Source organism: Sphaeramia orbicularis, chromosome 19 (genome assembly GCF_902148855.1).
Source record: "Sphaeramia orbicularis chromosome 19, fSphaOr1.1, whole genome shotgun sequence".
In the NCBI taxonomy this organism is placed as follows: Eukaryota; Metazoa; Chordata; class Actinopteri; order Kurtiformes; family Apogonidae; genus Sphaeramia; species Sphaeramia orbicularis.
In genome coordinates, this window is record NC_043975.1 from 44,729,044 (window position 1) to 44,751,782 (window position 22,739).

A 22,739-nucleotide genomic window follows, 5' to 3' on the forward strand; every position below is an offset into this window, starting at 1 on the left:
CGCACTAGTTTCCTGTATAATTCTTTAATGTGATCCAACATAATCCAGTATTAGAACCGAGGACAGAGGAGTTAAACAGTCGTATGGATGAGTTTATACTGTAGATGTGCATCTGCTTCAAACTAAACTCGGACACAGAGCAGATGCACTTGTTCCAGTTTCATAGTTCCCTTCTAACCCAAATGCATCCGAACCTCCAGATGAATGTTTGTTGCTTACCTTGCTGTACTCAGCGCTGATGAACTGCTGTATGAACGCACACATGGCTTCAGTTTCAGCTTCAGACTCTTTGCCTGGCGTCAGCTTGGCTCTGTAACTCTGCAAAACATTGAACAGTGAACATCAACAATGATCTGATGGACACTGAGGCATCAACACACTGTTGTATTCATGTGGAACTGGGATGGATGGATAGAACGATAGAACGATAGAACGATAGATAGAACGATAGATAGAACGATAGATAGATAGAACAATAGATAGAACGATGGAACGATAGAACGATAGATAGATAGAACGATAGATAGAACAATAGAACGATAGAACGATAGATAGAACGATAGAACGATAGAACGATAGAACGATAGATAGAACGATAGATAGAACGATAGAACGATAGAACGATAGATAGATAGATAGATAGATAGATAGATAGATAGATAGATAGATAGATAGATAGATAGATAGATAGATAGAACAGTATTTGTCAGTATTATCTGACAGTTCTGTGAGTGTGTGTTTGAACCTGTGTGTGTGTGTGTGTGTGTGTGTGCATGTGTGTGTGTTTGAACCTGTGTGTGTGTGTGTGTGTGTGTGTGTTTGAACCTGTGTGTGTGTGTTTGAACCTGTGTGTGTGTGTGTGTGTGTGTGTTTGAACCTGTGTGTGTGTGTGTGTTTGAACCTGTGTGTGTGTGTGTGTGTGTGTGTTTGAACCTGTGTGTGTGTGTGTGTGTGTGTGTGTGTGTTTGAACCTGTGTGTGTGCTGCTACGTAGGAGTGGGATCCATCAAACAGGAACAGGACCTCCACCGGCTGGTTCTGCCTCTGCAGCTGAGAACACATTTCAAAGGCCACACACGCCCCGAAGGAGTAACCTGCGATTCGATAGGGCCCGTCCGCCTGAACCTGTCTGATACAGGACACGTAGTAGGACGCCAGGGACTCGATACTGTCCAGAGGAGCAGCTGGAACCACAGAGACAAACACAGGACATGGACTTCAGTTCAGGAACAAACAGCAGGCATGAACCCTTTACATTAGGGGGATTCAGATCCGGTCCTGGAGGGCCCGGATCCTCCATGTTTTAGATGTTTCCCTCTTCCATCACACCTGGAAGCCTTTACACCAGGGGTCTCAAACATGTGTCCCAGGGCCAAATGCGGCCGGTCAAAGGTTCCAATCCGGCCCCTGGGATGAATTTACAAAGTGTAAAAATTCCACATATTCATTTTAGTTCCAGTTCCACATACAGACCAATATGATCTACAGTCAAATAATAACAGCAGAAGAACCAACAAAAAAGAATGACTGCATATTTTCTTCTTGGTTTGATGTAAAAAGAAATGACATTATGCCTATAAATAATGACAACTTCAAATTTTTGTCTTTGTTTTAGTGCAAAAAAACCCATTAAATTATGAAAATATTTACATTTTCAAACTATCCTGTAACAATAAAATGTGAATAACCTGAACAAATATGAACAACCTGAAATGTCGAAAGAAAATTTAGCACAATTTGAACAGTTTTCTGCCTGTTCCTCAGTGTTTAGTGTCTTTGTAGATCTGATCCATAATGCACATGGACAAATGATAAGTTGAGGCAGAATATTGTTAAAATTGCTCTCATTTTTCTGAAGAAATTTCAGTTTTTTCAGGTTATTCACATCTTTTTTTTTTGGATAGTTTATAAAAGTAAGTATTTTCATAATTTAATGGGTTTTTTTTGCTCTAAAACAAAGACAAAAATTTGCAGTTGTCATTATTTATAGGTTATTCTGTTATTTGACTGGTCTGGCCCACTGGAGATCAAATCGGGCTGAATGTGGAACCTGAAAGAACATGAGTTTGAGAACCCTGATCTACATCCTCCTCTTTAGAAACATCCTAATAATACTTCAACAGACAGTAACATTCATATTAGTGTCAGTAAGAGTTGTAATATTTCAGATTTAACTACAGACAAAGTTTTAGAGTGGACATAAAATGGTTTAGTTTGGGTGCTTTTAAATACCGTTGGTGCACTGGAGGCCGTAGCAGGGCATGGTCAGCTGGGATGTGAGCGTCTTAAACGCAGCGATGGAGCCCTCTATGGGATGGACCAGGAACAGCGGCCTGTCCTGAGTCTGACCTTTACTGATCGGAACCACCGTCGGGCCCCGAGGGTCGACCAACAGCTGCGATAGATCCGTGTCCATCAAAGAGCGAATGACGCCGCTCTTGGCTGGATGAGAGTCTGGTGGTGAGAAGAAAGAGAGAAAAAACACAGGAATGAGGTAAGACGTGTTAGAACAGGGATTAAAGCAAAAATTTTTCATCTGACTGAAAATTTTCTTCTGGTCAAAATCATTGACCACTATTAAAAATGATGCAATACAATACTACTATAGCGTACAAGTTTATATAGTCAAATTTGGCAATACTGTAAAACACACTGAATGGGAGAGTGTACAGGTGTAGAAGATTAGTAACATGGATAGAAAAAATGTCATGACTGGTATTGGTGGGGGGTCTGGGGGTCCTCCCCCAGAAAATTTTTGAAACTTCAGGTCAATTTTGGTGCTCTGTGGTTAATTTTAAAGGGTATGAAAACCTTTGAAGCAAGTGAAAATAATAACTAGAAGAAAACCTTACTGCAAAAAATGAGTGAAAAACTTTTTATTTAACAATTTAGGAACTCCTAAAACATAACTCCAACTCCAACAGCACATGAATTTTGGGGAAAATGTCTGTGTAAATGTAACCCTAACCAACTAATCTTTTATTTTTTCAGCTTTTATATTTATATATATTTATATATTCCGTTACAGATCCTCTCTGAGGGTATTTAAAATACAGTGGCTTTGCAAATACCAAGGGTGTTACTCATTCATTCAATTTTATCTTCGTACTGTACCACACAGATAGAAATAAGATGCTAAACGGGTCAAAATAAAGCACTTATGCAGTCGGGCGCGTAACCGCGTAAGGCCGCGGCGCGCACAGCCGCACGCACGGGAAGGGCACATACACACAAACACACACACTAGTCATATACCGGCAAGAGGAAACAAGCTATGAACCCAAACATGAAGGTACATGTAGATCAGTTCTGTCTTCTTCCCTTTTCGCTGTGGTTCTTTCATAATGAAAGCTACTTGTTAGCACTAAACTAAAGTTAGTCTGGAGGCTGAACTTCGGTAAAGCTGAACTTGTCCATGTGTTTCTGAGGCACAGAATGAGCAGCGTTTCCTTCCAAAGAGAAATAGTCATCAATCTCTCCTCCCGACATATAAATAAAGAAGTCATCTTCTTATCATCACTGTTAAAACTATCAGCCCCCTGTGCGTGGCGTGCCTGTGTTAAACACCTGCAGACCCAGGACAGCAGACCCAGGACAGGATCGTGACTGGACTCCGTGAAACACGTGGGGAAGTTACTTCAATATGACTTTTTTCCCCCCTCAATTTTTCCTTTTGACGGAAATCCGTCGTGGTGACGGAGAACTTTAATCCCTGTGTTAGAAAGAAACTAAATGAGTACACGGAACAGGGGATGAGAGCAGGGGTGTCAACGCCAGGTTAGTTCAGGGTCATATTCAGCCCACGATGAGTTAAAGTGGACCGGACCAGTACAATAATAAAAATAATAGGATCAGAATGGATCAATATTAGAAAATATTATAAGAAAAAAAAACTGAAAAAAAGAAAAAAAAGAAAATAGAGAGAAGAAAAAAAAGATTAAGAGAAGAAAAAAGAGAGAAAAGCAAGGAAAAAAGAGAATAGGAAGAAAAAGAAAAGAGAAAGAAAGGAGAAAAAAGAGGAGAAAAAGAAGAGAAAGAAGAGAAAGAAAAGAAAGAAGAGAAGAAAACAGGGAAGAGGAAAAAACAAAAAAAAAGAACTGATCGATATTTCTGATAATTCAGGCAGTAAAAAATTTCCACCTGTTCTGGATATATTTATATATGGACATCAAATTTAACGCTTTTTAAAGCCATTTAAGGCCTTAATTTTCACAAAATCTATTTAATGACTTTTACTGCTTTTTAATTTCCCGCATAAACCCTGATAAATGAGTGAAACTCATACAATACCATTTGAAACGTCTTGTTTTCCATTAGCCAGCTGCCGCAGCTTGTTTATGCTGAGTTGGCGGATCTCCCTCATGGCCATCACGATGTCGTAGTCTCGCTCCAGCGTCTGGCGAACCTCCACGCCCATCAACGAGTCCAGACCCAGATCGGCCAATGAGGCGTCGGCGTTCAGGCTGTTGACGTCCCGTACACCTGAGGATCACAGCAGGAGTTACAGCGGATCGGTTCATCATCTGCACCTTCGTCAGCTGTTTTCACCACCGTCTTCTGTCCGTCCGACGCCGACTCAATGTGTCGGTTGTATTTTAGATTCCAACCACAGCAGCCGTCGGTGGACATGCGCTCTGAAAACACTTATTAAGAACCTCCAAATAAGTGATGTGATGGTCCATCTTTAAATTCCTGCTCTATGAATAAGATCTCCGCTCTAAGGACATGTCCTGGTCTCCTATCTGTTTATATGTGTTTTATAAATAGGTGTGTGTGTCTCAGTCAGATGCATACTTGTGTCTGTTTCTGAGTGCCTTTGGATGGTGAAGGAAACTGGACTTACTGACACCTGGACTTTCTTGGACATTTCTCTGTAGGACAGTGTTCTGATGGTCTGTCTCTCTTCTATCATTAATTGCCTTTTTCTCTTTTCCATTTTATAGTAACACACTACTCTGCAGTACAATACTGTTCTAATAATGCTCCAACAGTATGGTACCAAAGTGTGTTCCAACACTACTTTTCTGCAGACACAGGGGGTTGGAAGGAATTCACAAACGTTGGGACACCTGGAGGAATTGGTAGCACCAACTTTTGAGGCTTGATCAACCTCCACTGCTGCAGAACTGCATTAAGTTGTTAACCCATCTCTTGTTCACCTTTTTGTATAATTCTGAAATGTACATTATTTTTCAGTTTTGTTTAACCTTAACTTTTTTTTTTTTTTTTTACCTCTGGCAGTTCACCTTTGTACCATTTCAAGCTGTTCATTGGACTGGAACTGCCTGAATTTCAATACAAAACTGGAAAAATTGGGGTGTTCTAAAACTTTTGACCGGTAGTGTACATGTGTATATATCTCCTATAGACAGTGAGTATATATATGTGTGTATATCTCCTACAGACAGTGTGTATATATATATGTGTACATCTCCTATAGACAGTGTGTATATAAGTGTGTATATTTCCTATTGACAGTGAGTGTGTATATATATATATATATATATATATATATATATATATATATATATATATATATATATATATATATATATATATATATGTGTGTGTGTGTGTATATCTCTTAGAGACAGTGTGTATATATGTGTGTATATCTCCTATAGACAGTGAGTATATAAGTGTGCATATCTCCTACAGATAGTGTGTATATGTGTGTGTATATCTCCTATAGATAGTGTGTATATATGTGCGTATATCTCCAATAGATAGTGTGTATATGTGTATGTATATCTCCTATAGACAGTATATATATATGTTTGTATATCTTACCCAGAATGTGTGCTACAGCGTCCACCAGGTCTCTCTGACTTCCTGCTTCGGTCTTGACCACCGTCCTCTCTGCCAGGACAAAGCTGGACATCACCGGCCGCCGCTGGCAAATGAATGCGTCCAGCGCCTCCAGGCAGGACGTGATGCGTTGAGGTAAAGTTCCACCGATGACCGTGTCGTTGCCACCCATGGTCTCCAGGACCACACCCACATCGCCAATGGCTCCCCATTGGACTGCCAGTCCGGGTAGGTTATCGTAGCGGCGCTTCTCGCACACGCGCTCCATGGCTGAGTTTGCGTAACCATAGTTACTTTGGCCAGCGTTGCCACGGCCACAGCTCACAGAGGAGAAGGCCACGAAGTAGCTGAGGTCTGGACATAACTTTCTGGTCACTCTGGGAAGAAAAGGAAGCAGGTTTATAAGCACCCAAAGAGAAGTCAGTAGAACTCCTTAAATGATCTGCATAGACTTAAAGGTGCAGGAGACTTTCATGACCAATTTTCCATCAGATCTGTCAAACCTCAGTCATATCCTCAGTATCATGAGTCTGTAAGTCTTTCTGTCATTACTCACCTGAATCTCTTGCATTACGGTGAACAGTTTCTTAGAGCCATCCACCAGAAACAAACCATGTGTTTACAAACAGAGCCAGGAGGGAACTCGGGCATCTTCAGAATTTTGTTGCAACGTGCATTGTGGGAAAGAGAGGTTCACGCAGCCGCCTGACAGCGGCAGCACTACCATCTGATATTACGTGAATGAAACAAACACAATGCGGAAACGGCTGAAACGCGGAAACAGCTGAAACAGGGAAACGGCTGAAACGGGGAAACAGCTGGAGGAATATGCATAGCGGGAAGGGAGCTCCTGCCTGTTTGTAGCAGCTGCCGCTGTCAGGTGGCTGCGTGAGCCTTCGCTTCCCACAATGCACGTTGCAACAAAATTCCGAAGATACCCGATTTCCCTCCCGACTCTGTTTGTAAACACATAGTTTGTTTATGGTGGATGGCACTAAGAAACTGTTCACTGTAATGCAAGAGATTCAGGTGAGCAATGACAGACAGACTTACAGATTCATGATACTGAGGATATGACTGAGGTTTGACAGATTTGATGGAAAATTGGTCACGAAAGTCTCCTGCACCTTTAAGGAAGAGCGTGGATCTTACTTGTCCAAATTAATGGTGCCATCATATTTTGGTTTGTTAACATCAACGAAGAGCTGAGGAGTTAGATTCTCCAACATGCCATCTTTCAACACCTGAAGTTTTAGATGAAAAAAAAATAGGACAAACACTCAGTTGAAGCCACAGAAGTGTGTATGAAGCCCACCAAAGAGTCCAGTGGTCCAGAGTATGTTCAGAACCAGACACAGTTAAAAAGGGACTGATAATTACCATGGCCAGGTGGAAGACGCCACCTACTGGACCCATCCTGCATGCCTCACCGATCAGTCTTTCTGTTCCTTCAAGCGTGCTCACGTCATTTGTCGACACTAGCACGTCCACACCTTGACTCCGCCATTCTTGGACTCGCTTTGCCTGGTACCCTAGAAAAGAATCACAACCAGTCATGAAGTTCAACAGGTTCTACTCATGTGGCATCAGACCAAAGCTTCAGTCTGCGTAAGGGATTCACCTGGAAGGACTTGGAATTACGAGTAAGTACAGCTGGGATATAGGCCAAAGTACAACTGAGACATGGGCCAAAGTACAACTGAGGTATAGGCCAAAGTACAGCTGAGATATAGGCCAAAGTACAGCTGATATACAGACCAAAGTATAGTTCAGATATAGGCCAAAGTCCAGATGAGATATAGGCCAAAGTATGGGTCTAGCGTCTATCTTGAAACTTCAGACAGATATCAACTGACTATGTATAATCGACTTATAGGAAGTCAGAGTTGACCTTTCATGTGGTACCAGTTTTGTTGACCTTGGATGACCTACAAAGGTCAAATGTGAAGTCATGATTTTCAAGATACTCCATTTTCACCCATAACTCTCAGTTTCGCAGAAAAAAGGCTAGTAACATGATACAAAGTGTGAAAAAAGTAGGAAATTAAGTATTTTTTTGTTTTTCCATATCATTTCCTGTTTCAGAGTTATGGCAGAAAACATCTCTATTTCCCGCACTTTTTTGCAATTTCCATTCCCTTATAACTTCGGAACTGTTTAAGACGGAAGAATACAACTTCTACCACAATGTTCAGCTAGAAAAGTAGGAAACAGTGTTCTTTTAGTTTTCCTCTGTCACTTCTGGCTTTTGAGTTAGAATGGTTGAAAGTTTGTCACTTGTGTGTAAATTCACTAAATGTCTTCTATCTGTGAAATGATGCAGATATGGACTAACAGTATTATCCACTGATCAGAACTCACAAATGGTCTTTCATTTGGGAACAATTTTGCTGACCTTCAATGACCTTGAAAGGTCAAATTCATAATTTCCAAAATACCCCATTTTTTAACCATAACTCCTTCAATTTTGCAGGTAGAGAAAAAACACTAGTATCAAGTTATAAAGCGTGAAAATATCGGCCAAAGTTCTCGGCCAAAGTTCTCGGTCAAAGGCCTCCGACAAATGCACTATGACAGTTTCATCTGTATGTCTGTGCCCGTACCTACAAAACATGCCTACCTGATAACTACAAAACATTAGAGCCCAATTTATTTGTCCAATTTGACCTTGTGTGAGACTGCAAATGAAAACAAATTTTGGGCTAACTCTGGTACAATGTATGAAAGAGCCACACTTTTTATATTTAATTTGAGATGGTTCCATTCAAACAAAGTTAATCCACCCTGGATGTAACTCACCGTTCCTAATGCCTGATCTGGAAGTCAGCACCAGTTTCCGGGCTCCTCTTTCGGTCAACCACTGAGCTAATTCAAGTCCAAAGCCCCCAAGTCCACCAGTGATGATATAGGAGTGGGAGGCAGGACAGAAAGTCCGGCAGATCGCAGGAAGAGTCAAAGGGGAACCAGTTTGGAATGTCTGATCCTCCGGACGGATCTGTGGGAACAACACAACAATCATCATGGCTGCACATGTAAGTTAAGTTAAGTTCCTAAACAAGTCCCCCAGAGAAAATGAAGCCATTTATGCCCAGTGACACTAAAACAAAAGCTGAAAAATGTAAAAAAAAAAAAAAAAAAGAGGAAGTCTTATGTGAGTATCCACAGACAAATGCCAACCTGACAGACTCCACCAAAGGAGATGTTATGAGCTGCTCATCAATGTAACAGCAACACAACTATATATTATTTTGGGCTAGGGTTAGGGTTGGGGTTGGGGCTGGGGCTGGGGTTGGGGCTGGGGTTGGGGCTGGGGCTACGGCTGGGGCTACGGCTGGGGTAGGGGCTGGGGTTTGGGCTGGGGCTACGGCTGGGGTTGGGGCTGGGGTTTGGGCTGGGGTTTGGGCTACAGCTGGGATTGGAGCTGGGGCTATGGCTGGGGTTGGAGTTGGGGCTGGGGTTGGGGCTGGGGCTATGGCTGGGGTTGGGGCTGGGGCTATGGCTGGGGCTGGGGTTGGGGCTGGGGTTGGGGCTGGGGTTGGGGCTGGGGCTAGGGTTGGGGCTGGAGCTACGGCTGGGGTTGGGGTTGGGGCTGGGGTTGGGGCTGGTGCTACGGTTGGGGCTGGGGCTATGGCTGGGGTTGGGATTACGGCTGGGGTTGGTGCTATGGCTGGGGTTGGGGTTGGGGTTGGGGCTGGGGTTGGCCTAACCCTAGCCCCTAACCCTTAACCCTCAGTCCATGTAGGCATCTGGATTTTCCAAGTCTGGCATGAAAACAACAAAGGACTTCCTTGAAATGACAGAAACCAGGGACAACAGACACAACCCCAGTTAAACACAGGCAGGAGTCAGTGGTGTGATGAGTATGGAAGGACTGGTACCAGTAGGACCGTTACTGTATGATCAGTAATGACAAAAGGACAACAACTGGATTATTATTATACCAGCGCTGATGATGAACAGGACTGTCAAACCTGGCCTTCCTTAAATAAGTGTCTCCATTTTGTACAGAATCCAACCTGACAAACATGGAACTGCAGTGGTGTCTGAGTGGACTCCACCACACGACCCACCGTCCCTGCACTAAAACCAAACCTTCAAGTCTGAAATGGAACTGACCTGCAGGACCACTTTTCCGATGTGTTTTCCCTGGGCCATGTATCTGAAGGCCTGCTCCACCTGGTCCCTCCCAAACACGGTGGTCTTCAGGGGCTGGACCACAGCGTCCTCAATGCCCTTCTGCAGCAGCTCAGACACCTCCTCCCACTCTGGGTTTCCTTCTTCAAACAGAGCGTCCAACAGGATGCCATGGAAGGTGACGTTCTTAAGGAACACAGACATACCTGCACCAACGGAAAGCAGAAGAAACACACTTTATACACACACAGAGACACACACATTATACACACACACACACACACACAGAAACACATATACACACAGAGACACACACACACAAACATACAGGCACACAGACAAGGCAGACACACACACACACACACACAGACACACACACACAGGTGTTGTGGTTCAGACCTAAAGGGGAGTTGTTGGACAGGTCGTATTTGCCGATCTCCAGGAAGTGTCCGTGTCTGGAAAGGCATCGAATACTGGCTTGAAGCTTCTCCTCAGACAGAGAGTTGAGCACCAGGTCCACACCTGACATGACAAACACCAAGAGCACATCACAACAGCACAACAACACTCTGCTCATTACACGACTGCTTTAGTGTCTAGTTAAAATATATAAAAAATAAAATAAAAATCACAGTGCAACAAGAAGTCATTTCACTGGTATCCGCACTTTATTTGTATGATTAATGTCATATTCTGTCTAAAGGCAGCCATACACATACACAAGTATGTGTGAGCTTGTGGGTTTGCATATATATGTGTGTGTGTGTGTGTGTGTGTGTGTGCGGGTGAGTGGGTGGGTGTGGGTGGGGGGCAGTACTGATTTTTAAACTGATATGTAAAGCACTCTGTGCTACAGTTTTTAATGTATGAAAAGTGCTATATAAATAAAGATTATTATTATTATTATTATTATTACACTGCGCGATTATTTCAATCGTTGCACGCAGCTCCATCTCAAACTGTGCGAATCAATCGTAAAGTCAGGCTCACGATTCATGTTCTCACACTGTTTGTATGCGACCTGACTGCTCACAAGTAGGATCATACACCAGAGGACGCACGACATGTTCGAGTGTTGTATCTGGAAATACAACGTAAAAATACCAAGGAATCCAGAAGTACATAGACAATTGTGTATTGGCGTTAGTCACGAAACAGTAGTGCTAAACAAAAACAACGAGCTGCTTTGGCAATATGTGCCAGTATCTGCGGGAAATCAAAAAAGAAGAAAAGACAACAACGCGTTTGGTGCAGAAATTGGTTGGCCAGACGTGGACAGTATGGGCTGTCAACCCTACAGCAAAGGGAACTAGAGGTAAGCTGCAAAAGCTAAATTGCATTTGGCCAATAACCAGCTACTGTAAGCTTAGAATTAGCTTACAGTAGGTGGCTATCATTGTATTCGCACATGCACAGTGTGAGAATTTGAGGCCCATGGGCTCATGGCACTGCTTTGACAGTACGATACACTCACAAGGAGCGAGCAGGATTTCAAACAGCTCCATTTTCCTTGTGAACACACAATTGCTGGTTGTGAGGTGGTCGTGAGGTGTTAATGGCTTCTCCTTACCCCATGTACACTGCACCAAGCACGACACATGATTAGAGGCACATCTGGCCCGATCCCAGATAGAGTCGCACGAGTGAGAAATCGTCTCTAAAATCGCACAGTGTATGGCCGCCTTAACTGAACTGTAGTAGTGTTGATATTGTGTTGGAATTGCCTGTAATTCAAATGAGGTCGCCTGAAATTTCAAGTAAGTGATATTAAAAAAACACAACTTCTTAATATAAATCTGTGTTGAGTTGACAGAGCCAATCCCAATCCATATCAGACGAACTGTGGTTGTGAAACTGCAGCACTGTGGTTCTGTTTATCTGTCAAATGTTCATTGTGGTCAGTTTCAGATGCTGCAGCTCTTTCATAATTCTTAGTTTGAGTTCTTGTTTGTTCAGTATTAATTGTCAGCCTTGTAAATCCAAGCTGGACTGACTGTACATATCCTGACCAAGGAAAATAAAATTCTCACTTTGTGCAGTAATCTACACCTGGCTTTACTGCCTCCGTCCACAATAATATATATTATATAGACTAAATGTCCTCTAAAATTAACATTTATTTGCAACATACTAGAGCAAACTATTACATGATCAAAAATAAATTAGTTTCAGCAAAAAAAAAAAGTCTTTGTTTTGAATGTCTGGGGTCGGCAGAAATTTGTGATGTTAAAATGGGGTCAGGAGACCAAAAAGGTTGGAACCAGTGGTGTAGTGTAAACTGATTCCATGTCAGGGTGTATCCCACCTTTGCCTCCTGTTTGTCTGAGAATGTGTGTTTCGAAGGACGTGTCTCTGGAGTTGGCGAAAGACTCTGCTGTCAGCTGAGGGAACTTCTGCTGTAGGTACACTTGTTTTTCTGCTGAGCCTGGAGAGGACACACACAAAGACATGAGGCTCTGCCCACACACCAGGTCTGAATAAACTATCTGGATTTTTGGGTGAAATCAGATTTTTTTTGTGTGTTGGTTCATATCCCACATTAAATGTAACTTCTATCTGTTTTGAGTCTGAACTGAATGTGACCCTGAAGTGACCCACATGCATTGAAGAGGTCCTGATGGAATACGAGACCACACAGACACACACTGTGTTTACAGAAGGAAATATGGAGGGACACAGAAGAGTGATGTCTGTCGCATTTCAGTGACGTAAAGGTCGGATAAATGCGACCTGGACGTTCAGACTGAAGTCACATTGGAAAATATCAGATACATATTGGATTTAGGACCACATCTGAAAGTGGTCTGGGTCAGATTTAGGACCACATCTGAAAGTGGTCTGGGTCAGATTTAGGACCACATCTGAAAGTGGTCTGGGTCAGATTTAGGACCACATCTGAAAGTGGTCTGGGTCAGATTTAGGACCTCATATGAAAGTGGTCTGGGTCAGATTTCCAATCATTATTTTCTTGTTTTGTCTGTTCCTCCTGTTCTCAAACTGACGTCCATTCTGGTCCAGACTCTGCTGACAACGACAACCAATGGAATCACACACATCACCAAACGATTCCCTTGGTAAGGCTAGTGACGTTCATTTTGTCTTCTGTTTATGTAATTATACTTCTCTTTTTTCTTTTGTTCAGACAAGGTATAGTTTTTTAGATGTGACCTGCTTGACAGTCTCGACTGTGACTCCAGTCTTCCTCAGAAGCGTCATCCGACGTGCTGCTGACGTGTCATTTATCAGCTGGCTCAAACGCTGGATCAAGGAGGCAATAGAGATCAGGAAGCGGGCGACCAATACCATCAGCCGGGACGAGGGGGCATACACCCTCTCGCACACCTGGGATATCCTCCTCCAGAGACCACCCAAGGCGGAGGAGGCGCGGTCGGCTCGACGAGCTCTGATCGGTCCGTCGAGCCAACCAGCTGATAAATGACAGGTCAGCAGCACGTCTGATGACGCTTCTGAGGAAGACTGGAGTCACAGTCGAAACTGTCAAGCAGGTAACATCTAAAAAACTATACCTTGTCTGAACAAAAGAAAAAAGAAAAGTATAATTCCCTTGGTATTTGCGTGCATTCATGTTCAGTAAAAAAACAGTCTAGTGGTGTGAGGTCTGGTGACCTGGACAAACAAGTGGATTGGACAAAATGATTGGAAAAAAATTTAAACTAATAAAAACTAGCAAACCTGCTCTAAAAACAAACTAAAACTTACTGAATTAGACAAAAAAAGTCAAAACTAAATAAAACTAAACTCCAATGAAAAATCCAAAACTATTAGAACCTTGGTGGAAACACACCAAGGTTTTTCTAAATTGCAGGTAAATGATAAAAGTTACTGTGTTGGAAAAGTTACTATAAATACAGATCAAATCACATTTTATGAGCAATTCATACAGAAAACAAGGACATTTCAAAGGGTTCACACTGTTTTTCTTGCCATTGTATAAGGAATGTTTGAACATTTGTGAATGTTGAACATGACTAACTGGGTTTTACCTAGTTCCAGTTGACACATTAAACAGCATCTGTTAGAAAAGGACATTTTAATGAAGTTCTCACCGACTGTTGTGAAGACTTTGCATTTCTTGCTGAGTGCGATGGCGATGGCGGCCTGGCCCACTCCCCCTGATCCTGAATGGATAAGTACACTTTGTCCGGACCGGAGTCTTCCTCGCACCACTAAAGAGTAGTAGGCGGTGGCATAAACCACAGGTACTGAGGCCGCCTGCTCCAGCGTCCTGCACAAACACAAGCATCAACTATGGACTGGACCCACAACTCACATTAGCAGGTACTAGACTGTACCAACTATGGACTGGACCCACAACTCACATTAGCAGGTACTAGACTGTACCAACTATGGACTGGACCCACAACTCACTTTAGCAGGTACTAGACTGTACCGACTATGGACTGGACTCGCATTAGCAGGTACTATGGACTGGACCCACAACTCACATTAGCAGGTACTATGGACTGGACCCACAACTCACATTAGCAGGTACTAGACTGTATCAATTATGGACTGGACCCACAACTCACATTAGCAGGTACTAGACTGTACCGACTATGGACTGGACCCAGAACTCACATTAGCAGGTACTAGACTGTACCAACTATGGACTGGACTCGCATTAGCAGGTACTATGGACTGGACCCACAACTCACATTAGCAGGTACTATGGACTGGACCCAGAACTCACATTAGCAGGTACTAGACTGTACCAACCAGAAAACAGAAAAGGAACACCTCTACTCCACCTCTGATTAATGCATGGTATGGATGTGTGCCCAGTATGACTCCATTACTGTTACTATGACAACAGCCTGCATTTGAGGTGTGTCCTCAAACAAACGACTACATTGCATACATACATCAGGGGTTCCCAAACTTTTAAACTTGTGACCCCCAAAATAACGGTACCAGAGACTGGTGACCCCCACTGTCCCCAAAGTGACCGAAGCATTAGAAAAACGTACACACAGGAGTCACACAATGATACTGTGGCATACTTAACACATTGCATTGTGGGTATTAGATATTTTACTCACTGTGTTCTGTTTTATGTGCAGGGGTTGGGGGGGGGGGTTATGTTCATGATTATTTATGTTAATGTGTCTGGTTTACAGCATTTATTGGCATTTTCATGTTTATGTTTATAATTATTTTTATTAATGTGGCACCATTACTCAAACCTGTCCAACAATGCTTTACCAGTTTGTCGTTGTTCAGCCGTTGTTCATGACATATTATTGAAACCTTTGCTCTTTCAAAGTAAAAGCACTTCCTTTACATCTGTAAACTCATAATGTCAATATCCTTCCTTCAAAGTACAGGTGTAACAGTTCTGTCCTTAATCAGTCGTAAACACCTCAGGGATCACATCAACAGGATTCTGAAAATCATCTCGCGACCCCCAGGGGGTCACAACCCTCCCTTTGGGAACCCCTGGTGTAAAGGATCAGTGTATAATACTGTATCTACTGATATCCAGTGTTGAAGTTACAGATTACAACCACCTGAAATAGTAATACTTACCAGGTTGAGGGAACATCCCAGAGGAAGCGTTTGTCAGCGTCCACACATGTGGCCAAGCCTTTAGCAGGAAGTAACCCCATGACACGCCGACCGCCTGAGTCACGACCAGAGAACTCCATCCCCAGCATGCACTGCTGCAGGGCTAGGTCACCTACAAGAATTTCCCTACTGTTATTTATACTTTTACTAAAACCACAGAAGAAGCACTGCTTTATGTGTTTGAAAAATACTGTGTACCTGGAATTGCATCTGGGGGCAGTTTTCCTGTGGCCAGCATTATGTCTCTGAAGTTGAGCGAGCTGTAGTAGACGTTACACAACTGCACATTGGGATCGTCGTTCACAAAGTGACGGAGCGGTGAGGCGATCCATCGGAGTGAAGACAGGTCACCTCGAGTCAAAACGTTGACGTAGGCCTGCTCTGTCAACTCTTCTCTAAGAGCTAACATCCACAACACACCAGCAAGAATGAGTGAATAAAGGAAATGAAAACATTCTTAAAGTCATCCACGTTCAACTTATCGTCATCATGTGTGAATATGATAACACTCTTACATCGATCACAGTAACAAGGTTTATAAATTAAATCAGATGAATACATCATCCTTGCATCATAATCTGAAGTAGTGAGGTATGACCAAACAGGTGTGAAAGGTCACAGCATCCTCATCCTCTGGACCATTCATATCAACCTGTGAATCATCAGTATCAACCTGTGGACCAGCACTATGTAATAATGTAAGCATCCAAACTAAAAGTAGGAGGTTTGAAACCCTGTGTTACTGAGTCTTTGCTCTGTTTCAGTGGAAATACCTTTAAAAGAAAAGATCAAATTTCCATGGGGGGCTAATAATTCCATCCTCATCTGTAATTACATTATTTTACCAGTTTCCACCGGAGGCGGTGGAGGTAATAGATGAATGGATCTATGTGGACTGGTCCATGTTAGGGTTCTGGTGAAGGGTACTGTGTCCAACCATCAGAATCAGGCTTCAGGGGTCAATGGTACCGACTGTCCAAAGGGACAGGCCCCAGGGTGGTCCACAACAGGACACAAAGACCAGTTTATCTAGGATCAAGTGGTGTGTTGATGTACCGTGAGTGATGAGCTGGTGTCTGAAGACCCCCCAGCGTCCATCTCTGAATACATTCATCAGCAGATCCTTCTCCAGTAACGGATGCATGGATTTAGCGTTCGACTGCAGTGTTGGTGTTACTGAGGCCTCGTTCAGATTGGACACAAACGCACAACTAGTGAATGACAACAAACACAATTAGAGTTGTAGACCCATGTTACTGACCTGAAACAAAGATAAGCATATACCCATGGATGAAACCACACCATGACATCTATGTTTTTACTGACACTGCTTCACTTTTTACTGGTAACAGATTATTGTACAAATCATTTGAGTTTAACAGAGCAGAGAAGCAAAAAATAAAAGGTGGAAAAAAATAATGCCTAAATTCAAAACTATACTCAAAACAAAGCACAGTTAGTACTTTCAGCTAAAATGTTATTTCATTTTAAAAAATGTGTCGCAGTCTGATGGGTGGATTCGATTGGCTGTGCAGTTACAACTGAAAACTCACTGTATGTGAAAACAAATGTATTAAACTGACGAGAGGTTCATGCCACAGCTAGACTAAATTAGCAGCATTGGTCATTCAAATGATGATATAATTCTAAAATAGGACTATTATGTTATCCATGTATTTTCAAATTTACTGTTTAACAAAAAAATAGAAAAAAAAATTAAAGCACTTTATTATTGCTTTATTAAAATGTCAAATGATAGATATGTACTTACATTCCTGAACAGAAAACTTAGTTCTAGGTGTTGAATGTTATGTATAACTGATTTGTGACTTTGCCCAGTTGAACCGGCTCAAATTAGGTCATAAAAGGGTTAATTCAGTTTGACGTTCTTCCTTCCTGTTCAGAATAATACAATGTTGAGCTCATATTATTAATGATCGTTGTTGATTTTTATTATTATTATTATTTACCTTATATTATATTTGCTGTATACAGTCATCTACTGACACGAGGAGATGGAGACAACTGTGATTTTTTACATAGAATTGCTTTATGTTAAATAAAAATAGCTCAAAACACAGTGATGGTGAAGTACCTACAGTACAGTTTTTAGGTTTCTGTGATTTACCCTCTGACAACTCTTACTTTATTATGATGTTTTGTGTTTTTCCACAGAAAATGTAACCAAAGTGAATGTTCTTGACGAACAAGAGTGCAAGAAAGAAAATAATCAAATGTCAGAAAAGTAAAACTACAACAGCTACAAACAAGCATAACCCACTCTGATACAAAAAAGACAGTTCACTAGTGTGTTTCAGTTACAGAAACATGGTCAGGGTGGAACAGTAAAGTAATGTGATGAGGTGAAACAGGTCAAATAGGTATAGGTGTTCGTATGTCCTACCGTATCCGACTGCCTCCTGGTTCTTGCCGTAGACAGTTCACCATTCCCACGATGCCACAGTGGGGCTGAGAAGCGGTCAACCAGACTGGACTGTCTGATGGTTGAGCCAACGTCAGCTGCACCACAGAGAAACAAACACACCCACTTAATGAATAAGGTCACTAACCCTAACCCTTATAATGAATAAGGTCACTAACCCTAACCCCGATAATGAATAAGGTCACTAACCCTAACCCCGATAATGAATAAGGTCACTAACCCTAACCCTGATAATGAATAAGGTCACTAACCCTAACCCCGATAATTAATAAGGACACTAACCCGATAATGAATAAGGTCACTAACCCTAACCCTTATAATGAATAAGGTCACTAACCCTAACCCTGATAATGAACAAGGTCACTAACCCTAACCCTTATAATGAATAAGGTCACTAACCCTAACCCCGATAATGAATAAGGTCACTAACCCTAACCCCGATAATGAATAAGGTCACTAACCCTACCCCGATAATGAATAAGGTCACTAACCCTAACCCTGATAATGAATAAGGTCACTAACCCTAACCCCGATAATGAATAAGGTCACTAACCCTAACCCTGATAATGAAGAAGGTCACTAACCCTAACCCTGATAACGAATAAGGTCACTATAGGGTTAGTGACCCCGATAATGAATAAGGTCACTAACCCTAACCCTTATAATGAATAAGGTCACTAACCCTAACCCCGATAATGAATAAGGTCACAAACCCTAACCCTGATAATGAATAAGGTCACTAACCCTAACCCCGATAATGAATAAGGTCACTAACCCTAACCCTGATAATGAATAAGGTCACTAACCCTAACCCCGATAATTAATAAGGACACTAACCCGATAATGAATAAGGTCACTAACCCTAACCCCGATAATGAATAAGGTCACTAACCCTAACCCTTATAATGAATAAGGTCACTAACCCTAACCCTGATAATGAACAAGGTCACTAACCCTAACCCTTATAATGAATAAGGTCACTAACCCTAACCCCGATAATGAATAAGGTCACTAACCCTAACCCCGATAATGAATAAGGTCACTAACCCTAACCCCGATAATGAATAAGGTCACTAACCCTAACCCTGATAATGAATAAGGTCACTAACCCTAACCCCGATAATGAATAAGGTCACTAACCCTAACCCTGATAATGAAGAAGGTCACTAACCCTAACCCTGATAACGAATAAGGTCACTATAGGGTTAGTGACCCCGATAATGAATAAGGTCACTAACCCTAACCCTTATAATGAATAAGGTCACTAACCCTAACCCTGATAATGAATAAGGTCACTAACCCTAACCCTGATAATGAATAAGGTCACTAACCCTAACCCAGTGCATATGAATGACACTTGTTCCCTTTGGTTTGTATTTGAGAACATATTTGGACATTTGTCTTCTAAGTCCACAGCAGAGGCTGGTACTTACTTTGAGCGTTTCCACCCAGCTGTAACTGGTGTCGTCCACAGTCACAAAAATGGGGTCTTTCACAGGAACCCGACGACGGCAAAGGAAGAGGGCGGAGCCATAAAAAGACTTCTTGACAGCAACGAGGCTAAGGCCCGCCTCCAAGAAGACGTTCTCCCACTCAGCCTATCAGCAATGAGTAAATGATATGAACCACATATCAGCAGCAGCATAACGTTTGATCCAGAGTACATTAACTCTGGTCGTTACCCATGGGCCTGGTCACAGGAACTTGGACCATAAACCACTGATTTTATTAAATGACAAAACAAATGTACAAATGATGTAACCTACGAAAGTTGACCTGATACAGTCACTGTCTGAAACAGTGGAATAAACAACAGCTGGAAACCAACACACCTTTGAAAATACACGTTTTTGTGCTTTATCTTTTCTCTGTCTGTTTTCTTCCTGAATATTATTAGGATGTTTTCACTTCAGTCCAATGGTAGATTCTACTGCAGCCTCAACTAGGGATGTAACGATTAGCGGTATAACGATGAACTACGGTAAAATTCCCGACGGTTAGTATTACCATTTAAATTCAAGCTCAACTGTCCAGCTCCGTTTGTCCTCAGACCATAAGACAGTTTTGACCTCATCAGTTCAGTGTGTTTGTCTTCATCTGTCCCTTTGACAGCTCTAAGGGTTTACGTTCTCAGCCTCATTCTGAGCTGTTACTGAGCCTGACTGAACTATGGGACTGCATTCATACATGTGGACTGAGAACTTCCACTGGAGTGTTCGGTCGTTAGTGTTATTGGACACAGTTCCATAATGATCCTTTCAGCATTCATGTATTTGAAGTCAAACAGTATCAGCTCTCTGACATTTATTCTGTTTAGTCTTTACATTTGGACTGAAGAAATAAGAGGTGTTTGTACGTTTGGTGTCACATATATGTTTTTGTTAGACGACTCACACGTTCATTATCTGAGGTTGTTCATCCGTGAGTCAAGGTTATAATAGTTTTGGATTTTTCATTATAGTTTAGTTTTATTTAGTTTTGACTTTTTTTCTCTAATTCAGTTAGTTTTAATTCATTTTTAGAGCAGGTTTGCTAGTTTTTATTAGTTTTCATTGTTTTCTAAATGTTTAGTTTTGGTTTAGTTTTAGTATTCATTTTAATTTTGTCGTATCTTTTCTCTTCTTCTCCGTCGTATTCAAATAAATCCCAGACAGGACTCTGCTGCTTTCTCCCAACTTTAGTCTCCATGTTTCCAGGTAGAGTAGGGACCAGAAGACGACTGGAAACCACAAGTGACCACAAGTGACGGACCGTCAAGTGTCATATGGTGCCACTAGCTAAAATAGCTAGAGCGAAATAAATCAATTTTGTATCAATCCGACATTTAAAAAGATGAAAATGAAGGGAAATGTATCCATAATTTTTATATATTTTAATTAGTTTTGTAAGCACGCAATACAGTTTCAGTTAGTTATCGTTGTTTTTCCTTTTAATTAGTTTTTATTTATTTCAGTTAATGAAAATGTTTTTTCAATTCTAGTTTTTGTCATTTCGTTAGTTTCCGTTAACGATAATAACATTGCTGTGAGTAGCTCTAACCTTCCATTTGGAAATATTTAAAGAATTCAATCAAACAGAAATGACAGAATGACGCTTCTGGAAAAATGGAATTTACATTTAAACATAACAAATCTGTCCTTAAATGTACTGACATGAAAAACAGAGCTGTATATTAATAGGAGTGTTAGAAAATATCAATTCCGCAGTATATTGCGATATTTCATTTCACAATACTGTATCAATATTAAAAAGTACTGTATCAATATTTTTAGGTGTTTATTCAAATGCAGATATGGCAGAGGTTCATTTTTGTTTTTTGGTTTTCCTTATTGTTTATATCTTATTCATTATCATTTAAAGCTGTTTTATTAAATAATGGTTATTTCAATCATCTTAAAAGCACTTTTTACTGTCTGAGAGGCAGATGTTAGTTCCTTTGTTGGGACAAAAATAATGTTCTGATGTTAGTTCTGAACTAATAGAATATGAACATTTGAACAGGATCTTAAACTGTAATGTCTGTAAAACAGAATTTCAGTTTGAACACAGGAACATTTTGTGATATAGCATTAGATCCTGTTGGGATCAAATAAAAATATGTTTAGTATTTGTGCAGATTTCTGGTGTAATTCAATTCTTCAAGGAAATAATCATTTTAAAAAAAGAAACAAACAAAAAATTGCCTTTTTAACAGTATCATGATATATTGTGATATATCGTATCGTGATCCTAGTATTGTGATTTGTATCATATCACCAGATTCTTGCCGATACACAGCCCTATATATAAAGGGCCCTGGTGGTCTGCACTCACCTGTGTCAGTAATCCTGGATGAACGCTGCTCTGATCCGTGTCACAGAGGAATGACACCATCTCTCCCAGTGTGAACCCCTTCAACATGGTGTGGACCAGGATGAACCCGCTCTGTTTTGCAGCAGAACACAAGTTCTCCACCAGCGCTTTAGCGTCGGTTTGTAACGGCCCCCAGGCGTGGTTACACATGACCAAGTCTGCCCCCCCTGCCGAGCCCCCGGGGGCGGGGCCTGTTCGGGGGTCCCACTGAGCCGAAGCCATTCCCATTTGGTCCAAGGTTGATGTGAAGGGGGTCAGCAGGTCCGGGTCGGCCGCCGTGGCCGTGTAGTCCACGTGCAACATGGGCTGGATGTTGAAAAAAGACGAGGCCTTGGAGAAGAGTCGGCCATCACTGGACAGAGCCTGGAAGAGGAGACGGAGACATACAAACAGGTGGTCCAACATGTTCTAAAGCAGGGGGGGGCAAACATGTGGCCCACCAGAGGGTCCATAGTAACAGAAAAACCCATAAATAATGTCAAATATATGTTTTCTTCTTGAAAAACTATGTGAAGAAAATGTTACACCATGAAAATATTTACATTTACAAACTGTCCTTTCACAATAAAATGCCAATAAATACATAAATAAAACTACAAAAGCATTCGGAGAGCGCAGACCTCCGCCAAGGCAGATCAGCTGCCCCCCCCCACCCCCACCCCACAGAGATGATGTGGAATGAGTTCAAGAATATGACAAAGCTTAAACTGCAAAAAAATGAATATTTGATGTAGATAAACTGACTTGAGTTTGGAATATTTATCTGAAAGATCATTTTTAAGATTTGTTAGATCTGCCAAGGAACAGTGGAGGTTATGTTTTCACTGGGGTTTGTCCGTCTGTTTGTTTGTTTGTTTGTTTGTTTGTTTGTTTGTCTGTCTGTCTGTTAGCAAGATAACTCAAAAAGTTATGGAAGG

General features: G+C 41.6%; 1 protein-coding gene across 1 annotated transcript in view; it reads right to left on the minus strand.

Moving 5' to 3' along the window:
- LOC115410336 (fatty acid synthase-like) overlaps positions 1-22,739 on the minus strand; it is a 30,076-nt gene that overhangs the window by 3,385 nt on the left and 3,952 nt on the right. The window contains 18 exon segments of the mRNA XM_030121944.1: positions 220-318; positions 972-1,183; positions 2,232-2,453; positions 4,290-4,481; positions 5,790-6,184; positions 6,960-7,051; positions 7,188-7,339; positions 8,607-8,802; positions 9,924-10,147; positions 10,341-10,463; positions 12,247-12,366; positions 14,009-14,187; positions 15,489-15,639; positions 15,726-15,929; positions 16,584-16,738; positions 17,932-18,047; positions 19,404-19,568; positions 21,784-22,185. Of these exon segments, the coding sequence (XP_029977804.1) occupies positions 220-318; positions 972-1,183; positions 2,232-2,453; positions 4,290-4,481; positions 5,790-6,184; positions 6,960-7,051; positions 7,188-7,339; positions 8,607-8,802; positions 9,924-10,147; positions 10,341-10,463; positions 12,247-12,366; positions 14,009-14,187; positions 15,489-15,639; positions 15,726-15,929; positions 16,584-16,738; positions 17,932-18,047; positions 19,404-19,568; positions 21,784-22,185 (3,399 nt within the window).